The sequence below is a fragment of the Centrocercus urophasianus genome, unplaced genomic scaffold (assembly GCF_019232065.1).
Source record: "Centrocercus urophasianus isolate 14NV4802_14NV808 unplaced genomic scaffold, USGS_Curo_1.0 seq_12, whole genome shotgun sequence".
Taxonomy (NCBI): domain Eukaryota; kingdom Metazoa; phylum Chordata; class Aves; order Galliformes; family Phasianidae; genus Centrocercus; species Centrocercus urophasianus.
The window spans coordinates 37,251,009-37,260,856 of NW_024884364.1; the positions used below are offsets into that span (position 1 = coordinate 37,251,009).

At 35.4% G+C, this 9,848-nt stretch overlaps 1 protein-coding gene across 1 annotated transcript in view; it reads left to right on the forward strand.

Moving 5' to 3' along the window:
• The window catches only part of CFAP47 (cilia and flagella associated protein 47), a 259,426-nt gene extending 250,325 nt beyond the window's left edge, over positions 1-9,101 (forward strand). The window contains 1 exon segment of the mRNA XM_042809679.1: positions 8,558-9,101. Coding sequence (XP_042665613.1) covers positions 8,558-8,767 — 210 coding nt within the window. The 3' untranslated portion in view covers positions 8,768-9,101.
• The last annotated feature ends 747 nt before the right edge of the window (positions 9,102-9,848 follow it).

Here is a 9,848-nt window from a genome sequence, read left to right on the forward strand (position 1 = left end):
CCAGTGTCTCACCACCCTCACTGCAAAAGACTTTTTCCTTATTATCTTGCTGCTTTTCACTATGGATAAGAATGAAAAAAATGGACAAAATTAACTCCTGACAAGCTGGAAAACCTTAGTATATTTTGATTTTAATCTTTTTGTTATCATTTTTCCTCTGGAGACAGATATTTATCTTGATACCTGTGCCATAACTACAAACGCAACATGATAAAATGTCTTTTAACAGAGAAATAATAATGTAATCATTTTAAGAATTAGTGAAGATATGTGAGTAATCAAGTATTTGCAACCTAAGTTAATGATGTTGCTAGTATTATGGCATATACAATCAAAGGCAATAGAAGATAGATACTAAACTCTAGACAGCAGAATTTCAGAGTAAGAAGCCATGAATCTCTTTTTGAAAACAAGCTTCAAAATAAACAAAACAATTTTTTGGCCAAGCTGCTTCTGAAGGTCAGGAAACATCACGCGACAATTATTTCCTCAGTAGCAGCAATGTTCTTATTACTGCAGAAATGAATTTTTAAGTCTTTCTTTAAAAGGAAGCAGTTTGTTCAAGGTGTACCATAGCAGCAAACACATGATGAATGATGCCCTGCACTTTAAATGTACTTGCTACGTGCTGGCGATGTTTTAATGCTACTGTATTGGAAGTGAAACTGCAATATTGATTTAAAAAATAAGACTGTAAAAACAAAGTTGATAAAAAGGTGCATATCAAATGTCTGCAATGTTTTATCTGAGTGACAACTTGTGCAACAGGAATAAGAAATTCAAATACTAGGAAAACAAATCCCTCATACTTGTTTTCTTTTACCTGATAAGGCATTTGATTAATTCATTCTTTTGTCATAAAAAGCAGTGATGTTTACCTCTCTTGCATTCAAAACTGAAAATAACTCACCAAGTGCATTCTGTGTTCTTTTTAACTTAGATAATACCAAGTGACACTTCTGTAGAGCTTGGAAATTTCTACTGTAGATCTGGAATACAGCCATTTAATGTTTGTCTTTGGCTTAGCTTCTGTCAGTAACAGAATGTAAACATGACAAATATATCTGGAATGGGAAAAGCATCAAGGTCAAAGATTATCAATAGCTTTGTAAGAACTCACTAACTTCCTTTTAGGAATTTATAAGTACAGATGGGGTTTGAGTAATTGGATTTTTAATTTATGTCTACTCACCCCTGAGTTATGATCTAGGTAGATGGCTTTTTACATCTCCACCTGTGGAATAATGCATGGGTGTAGGAATTTGCTTATATATATTACTCCTTAGGTCACACCTTGTCTAGCCTACTCCGGTATGTTCAAAGGTATATAAATGACTCTTAATACCTGTAATAGCAAGTATTTTTGGTTCAGTGTCACACATCACAGTATATCAGAGTATTTCTAAAGGTTTTACTCTAGTTAAATGATTTCATGTTTTGACAAGGATTATGTTCTCTTTGCTTGTCATGATGATGCTTCTGTATACACTGAGCTTCCCCCTTTCCTTTCCACAAAACCTTTCGCTCATGTAGTTCTAATAAAAGCTAAAATTTTTAAAACAACAAAGCCGAGGGAGACAGATTTAGTTAGATGGCAGAAAGATTATTAAATCACTCTTATTTGGGGAATAATAATGAAGGTGGTGGACTATTGTTAAAGTTGGACCTTGCACTGAAGGATTTCTCTTGCAGGTATTCTTTTCAGCCACTCTACTGGCTGAGCCTTTTGGCTATTTTTCAAAGCAGTGAAGAAGTTTCATTTCTTTTACAATATTGCCTCTCTTCTGGCACTGCTGTAGTAAAGGACTACAGCGCTCTCTCTGTAAAATACCCTTTGAATTTCAGGGGATGAAGTTCACAGTCCTAATACTAATGTATTTTTATTATTAAATTCTATGAATAATGAGTAGCAGAACTGCTATTTTTGTGTGCTTCAATGAGCAGTGATAATTAGGCTGTAAAGCAGCACAGATGACAGTGTAAGTTCTTTATCTGTTTTATATCAGTCATTACAATTGTGTTGTAAAGAAAAACAGGAAGTTGGATTAATGGAGAAAGATCCTGCAGTCATCTTTTCTTCATTTGCTGGAAACATTAAATCCAAACATTGTACATGCAAATGTTTTGTTTTAGTTGCCCTGCTGAGAACCAAGTACTGAGGTGACGATTAGTGTTAAGAGACTACAATGTGTCTTTACCAGAATTCTGTGTGTATATTTTATTAACTGAATGTAAATCTATAACTGAAATAATTTATCCTCACTTTTATCTTCTATACACAAATGAGTCACTTCTTGGGGTATTTAGGGGACTCTTTCAGACCTCAGTCTTTGTGAACACGTACAGTAGGTTTTATTAATGGCAGAAAACATTAATTACTTTGCTGAAGCAATTCAATGTTTTTAGCCATCATTAAATCTGAAATTTTTTTTATCAACTACATATCAAAACAATTAAAGTTAGACAATTATTTGCATAATTGTTAACAATCTCAATTTTGTAAAAGGGCCCTGGAATATAATTTTTAAAATTCCCGAAGATCAAAGAATGAAATTAGAGAAATATAACAAAAAGCCCATAAAGAAAATGGTCGTGTTTGTTATGATAGCTGTGAAAGAGTATATTGTAATCTTATTGGGCTTCAAGTAAGGAACAGTGATGCACTGCATTAAATGTATTATTCCATAATCAAACTTCAGCATTTATACCAGCTTTCATAACCAAAGCAGTTCTAATGGAAGAAAAATGCATTTTCACTAATTATAAATGAGTGAAAAGGTAGGCTTTTTAGCTAAGCTGTAATTTGCTGTGAAGAAAAGAACCCCCCCAGTCAGACTAAGGTCTCCAGGCTGGGTTCTGATGTGCTGGTAAAGCTGACTCAAAAAGCAGCATGGCCAAGGAGCAGCAAGAGGCAGTGAGAGCAGGGAACACCATGCAGGCTTCCTGCAGCAGGAACCATTGCCAGCAGACAGCAAAGAGGAGGCTGGCAAGTCCTAGGGAAAGGCTGTACTCGGGTTGGCTTACAGTTAATTTGCTTGCAGTGTGCTGAATCCAGCTAGGGACCCGAGCAATTGCGTTGTAATTCATGGATGAGATTTCAGAGGTGTTCTAAAGCAGAAGGCAAACAAAATAAGTCTTAGAAGATAAAACAGATGTCAGAGTAAACCAGATTGTAGGTAACATTATCAAGTCCTCCAGAAGTCAGGCTTGTGCACCTTTATTACTGAATAATCATCGACTTAGCCTATCGAAGATAGCGTATCAAAACCATTTGTCATGCTGCTCTCAAAATAAATGATGCAGTGTACAATCCACAGTGCCCGTCTGTGGCTTCTCTAAGCATGTGTATTCCACCTTGCAAATAGCAACAGAAAATGACACCGTTACATAAGCAGTGGCCTGATGAAAAAACAAGGCATGTTGTTCCTGGTACCTTTGTTGATTACCCCAGTTCCACGTTGTTCTGAACTGTGTGTGTTAAACTGAGTGAGCAAGGAAACATGTAACAAAGTTAGTAACGTAATTGAAATAGTTTTGCATTAAAGAAGGCATCACCTGCGTTGCTGGATTGATACTGAACTGAGTGCTAAGATTACAGATATCCAGAAAGTTCATTACAGGCAGTGAGCGTAGCACTAGCGTCACTGGATTTTGAGTGCAGAAGTAATACACAACGGTTTTGATTAACAGGCATAAAAATTAGTTACCTTGCTTATTGTGACTGTAATTATCATAATGTCAGAATGTGAAACCAGTGTAGAAACCACTGATGTATAAGGGTGTTGAAAACATAGCCAGTAATGAAGGAATATTTTGTATTGATGACATTACATCTAAACAAAACTATGAAACACTGAATACTTGAACTGCAGGTGTTAATTAAGCCACCTTTAATTCTATCTGGAAATCTCTCTTTAGGAAAATTACTGTTGAGTCATCATTCTAAATAAAAATGGGAGAGTAAGACTGTTAAGTATAGACTTCAATGTGTGATATCTGTTAAAGGAGAACAAGTGTTCACAAGCAACCAGAGTTTGATCACTCTCTGTCTCTTTGATACTTTGAAATAAATTGTGACCATTTCGCAATATGGCTCAGTACTCTGGTTTTAATATATCCCACACTGTGTGGGAGGAACAGCTTACAAAAAAAAAGTAAATGACTACATAAGTAAATATTTTATTTGTTTTGCAGTTAATTTTAACATTAATGGACATTAGTGGACATTAATAAAAATGATGAACTGGACTCCTGGGTTACACAGCTATTACAGGCCTCCAACTTGAATTCATGCCACTGATAACTGTATTCTACCAACATTTAACTCACTCCTAGATTGATTTATCTGGAAATTAATTTGTATGTAAACAAGTATCACTGTCAGCCTATGGTGACAGTGGTCCATGTTCTGCGAATTAATCCTATGAATCATGAGCCAACTGTAAGAATGGGCTAAATACCTAAAAAATGCACTTTTATATAAATTTGTTGGTGACTGCTAACAGTATTTGCTGAATAAATTATTTCATATAATGGAATCATGTAACAGTTTAGTCTGGAAGGGACCTCAAAACTCACCCAGCCCCAACCCCTGCTGTGGGCAGGGCTTCCCCCCCCCAGCTTAGGCTGCCCAGGGCTCCATCCAACCTGGCCTTGAGGCTTGCACTTGTCCCAGTTTTCGTATTGGTTAAAATAATCATTGTAGTTAAATTGTACAACCTTAACCTGAAAGAAAATACACATGATTTAAGGATAATTTGAAAACCTAGTATTTTGCTCTTGGAAATTAAATATTCTAGTTAAACAGATATTTGTGGATATTTAAGATCTGAAAATTACTGAATTCTATGTGGTCTTGTAGCACTAACCTAGTTGGCAGTTACATTAACCATCTTCTGTTTGTTTTCCCGTTAGCAGAATAGACTAAACTACAAGAATAGGCTTTCCTTTCAGCAAATTAGTATATAAAAGCTTATTTCTTCCACAAAGACTGTTTCTAACTGTCTTGGATGATAGCAAATGATTTACAATAGATGGAATATGATGTTATAGATGTTGTCCTTTTTTTGATTTTTGTTTTGTTTTGTTTTTACTCTTCTATCTTGATGGCTCCTGTCTAAAGGATTATGTGATAATGCCCATGACGTCTTCCCTATTGAGCCCAATGAATTTTCATTACAGAAGGTTCCGTCTCTTCTGCCACACAACCACAACCGACATGGATTACACAAAGCACTTGAATAATCAGCTTTTTCACAGAGTAAGGGTTTTCTCAATTATTGATGATAAGTGAAATTGAAGAGTGATATAGCCCACCACTTTCACTTAAATCCTACTTCAAACAATTAAGAACATTATAGAAAGTAAAGTTACAGTACGTGTGGACTTCAAGTAAGTCCAAACTCAGTTTAACTCATTTGCTGTAAAAACTGACCTTGAATCATGGAATCATAGAATTGCTCAGGTTGCAAAAGACCTTAAAGATCATTGAGTGCAACCACAACCTGACCATACTGCCCTAACTCTAACAACCCTCTGCTAAATAGTGTCCCTGAGCAGCGATCACCAAATCATGTGCAATGTGTATATGACCCTGAGGTTAGGTTTTCTTTAAACTAAATTGTTAATCTGACATACTAAGTAAGGATAAACTATTTCATCTTCTACTGGAGTAAGACAATTAGCTAACTCTGGAGAGACATTTACTTTTCTTAAATGGCAGTATTACCTTTGGACTGATGTTAGTCCATATCACAACTGCTTTTGCTGGCATTTATCTTTCAAGGCAGTGGAGTTAGTAGATCAGTGCACAGTATTAAATAAGGTTTAGAATAAAGATGAGCTAATGTGACTGTTTTACGTAGGAATGATATTCAATTTAAATTAGATTTTTATTTCGGCAGAAAAGTAATGAAAAGTCTAAAAAATTATGCATGCATGGCAAAGTACCTATTAAGATATTACACTTACTAACCTGTAATGGAATAAGGTAATTTACTCAGATGACACAATGTAAAGTACTACCAATTTTAAAATAGAGGATTATTTAAAAGTTTATTTAGAAAATAAACATTAAAGAAGTTCCTATTCTTTCATGATAAGTACACAGTAGTATATATTCCATTAACAGAATACTCGTTAAAACCAGCCCTCTAATAAAAGGCAATGGAATTGGATATTCATAAGATGTGATGATGTTAAAGAGCTGTGACTGAATTCAGCCTATATGTGAAATACTGTTAATACTGTATAAGTGCATAGAAGAGAACAAAGAGTGGGTCAAGAGGTTTACAGTTCAGTGACATTAAACTTCTTCCCATTCAATAGCTGCAACACAAGTACAAAACTGCTTGACACAATATTCATTACATGTACTTTAGCAATAAAAGGATCACCATTAGAACAGTAGTAGAACTGTAGGAAGGGGGATCTGAAAGATAAGGAAGATAAACATGACCAAATCAAATGTTTTCAATGGCAAATATGAAATTGATAGTTAACAAAACAACAACAACAAATCAGAGAGACACTTTGACATCCTCTTAATTCTCTTCTACACGTTGTTATTAGTATGGGATGACTGCAAAGAAAGTTTGACATGGAGAAAGTTCACTACTCTTGCCCATGGCCTATTTTCTTTTTTTTTTTTTTCTTTTTTTTTTTTTTTTTACCTAGACCATAATTAATTGGCAGAATATGTAAGTAGCTAGACAAGTTAACAAACTATACACTGGAGATGGTTGATGGCATTTATACTAAGTGAAATTTTTTTGTGAGGAGTGATTGGTGGTTTGTACAGATGCTGTTGCTGCTCTTTGTAGATCAAATCTGCTTGGAAGGAAGCAGAGCTCTCAGACTGGAAAGAGCAAACAGGCCACAAAGGTAGCTGTGTTGCAAGTGGAGCTTGTAGCCAACTGCTTGAGAGGAAAACTCTTGAGCTTTAAGGTTGACTCTTGGACAAATTCACAAATTGATTGAGGGTATACATAGCCTTTCTGTCTCTTTTTCATTGGGAGAAAAAGTCACTGATCTTATGTGTCATGGTTATATCTACCAATGATTGTTCTAAGGATCACTCAGGTGGGAGAAATATGATAAATTGCAACTGTTTTATTAAATCCATGTGTCTCGAAGGAGGGGACAAAGGTGATCCTACAAGCCACAGCTGTAGTTCAATGCAGTGTGATGCAAAAGCATAGTACCAAAAAGCCTGTTCTAGAACAAAAAATATTACATCTGTGCAGTGCTGTGCCGTGCCACATATGGAAAGGCAATATTTCAGGTATTTGGAAAAATCACTTGTTTAACGTGGCTTTGGTGCCTCAAGGCTTCAAAGTCGTGAAATCTGTTTGTTCTTTTGTACTATGAATATATGCTGAATGTACTATATTCCTCACTTGGATACACATACATTATTAGATCTGCATCATCCCATATTTTTTATTCAATGTCCCCTTCAAGTACTTAGAAGCAAAAATGACCCAAACAGTACTCCTGGAATTGCAAGTTGCAAAGTGCAAATAGATAGCAATGTGTGCCTTCATTGGGCGCACAACACTTTATGCAAATCTTTGCATAGTACAAAGCTAAACATAATGAAACATCATTTGAAATCAGTGGGATTTAATCATTCTGTTGTTTTGTTTTGATTTGATTTTTTTTTTTTTTTTTTTTTTAAGAAAAAGGAAAAACACACAGATGAATATACCTTTTCCCAGATGTAATGACAGGAAGGATAATGCTAGACTTGAAATAAAGATCTGCCTTCTAGAATTTAAGTGATAGATCTTGAAAGAAAAATGACTGAAAGGTCTGCAATGGTTAGATATTGCTTTTTAGCAAACAAAATTCTGCTTCAGAAAAAACAAATGAAGTGTAGGAGATAGACAGCAGTGTAGAGTTCATATGCACAAAGATAGTACTCCTTAAGTATGCATAGATGGGATGTGTATTAAGAATAAGAATCACATACTCAGTAGGAATCTGGTGCTCGAGCATTATGGGATATGACATGGAAACAGATGCTTCATTTCCACAGACCAGGTATAATCAAAAAGCAAATGCAGAGTGTCATTTTCAATTCACATAAATATTCTTCAGAACGGAGATTTTAACAAGGAGCTGCAACTCTCTTTTGTGTACTTAAAGCCCTTTTTTCTCTCTTTTTTCATTCCATTACTTTAGTGCAGAGACTTCAGCATTTGATAGTGCCTTTATGATCAATACCAGAGCTGCAATTAAATCGTACACTATAAACTTGAGGCATTTATATTGTGTGGTGGAATAATTACCTTTGAACAACATACAGAGCTAAGGGGTTTACTGTATAAGAAAGGATTTTAGATCAGCTAGGATAATAAATTATTTGCCTTTGTTGTTCCTGGTTCTGCATTCCTGAAGTTAAATATGATTTTCAGGATGTCCAGGACAGCAGTTCTGTGTTATTTCAGTTCCTTACATGAAATAGTTATAAATGTCTTCTGAAATCATTGTAGCGTGGTAAATCACTGTCAACACATTTCAACTGGTTATATTTTGGCATGTTCTCTATTTTCAGACACAGTCAATGCAGTGGACATATGAAATCAACGGACTGCTTCCACAGACTGCACCACCTACAAGCCCAGCAAAAGTAGTTTCTACCAACAGTTACATAAGATCAGCCACAGTTCGACAGCGCAACTTTTTACATGAGAATCTGAAGCTTACAACCACGGGGGTATCCTCACCTATCAAGGGAGCACCTTTAATCCTGAGAAAAAAATAGAGAAAGTTGAGCTGTGATTTTTTTTTTGTTGTTTTGTTTTGTTTATTTGTTTATTTTATGGGGGAGGGGTGGAATGAAGTAGATCTCTTTGTCAAATGAACATCCACCAGTGACTTTATATGGGTGTTCCAGCTTTCTTTGCTCTTAACGTACTGTTACATCTATGCTGTCATGCCTTATAAGATCCCTGGATGGATAACACCTACCTTCTTTTTTCACTGGAATTGTTTTTTCTGACTTCACTAACAGAAAGTAAATTTTATTTGTGCCTTTATTTTGATAGTGGAGTCTATTTCAACAACAACAACAACAAAAAAAAAAAAACAACAGCTTAGCGCAGAGTAAATGCTTTCTTGGCACAAATATAGAATGATCATCACTGCTCAGGAATGGGGAGCCTGAGAATAACCTATGTATGTTGGTGTGAGTGAGTACCAATAAAACCATTTTACCACCGCATGCTTGACGATTTTGTTTTTGCCACACGTTTCAGAGAAGCTATTAGAGGAAATGTTGGAAACATATAAAACAGTGATGGCACTCTTTAATCTCCCATTTTAAATGCAGTGTGCCCTGTTTCGATCAGAAACCAGGTAATCTCAAGTAAGAATAAAATTTCCCTTTCAAATACAGTACGCAACACAGGAAAGGCACTGCCAATAATGATATCTGCTATGTTTCTAAAAAAGAACAAGAAAATCTTACATTTCAGTTATATGCTACTGGGAACACAAATATAGCTAGATTTCTTAAGAATGCTCTATCTGCATATGTAATTGAAGGAACTGTTCCTATAACTGTAAGAAATCAGAATTTACAGTTCAGGAATATGCAATGGTTTCACAACTGATTATGGTATTCAGGAAGAATTTCAGTGACAATTTTTCTTTGTCAGAGCTTTGTTTTCCTGGCTTTGCTTTCAAATGGTTTTACTTTCCCATTTAAAATGAGGCCTGTTTGCAGCACACTCAAATGAGATAGATAAGCAGGTGGCATATAAATCAGTCACTCAACAGTTAAGTGTTGCTCACTTCAGAAATTTTATTTCACAATTAGCTTGCCCACATCTGCTATTGCATCT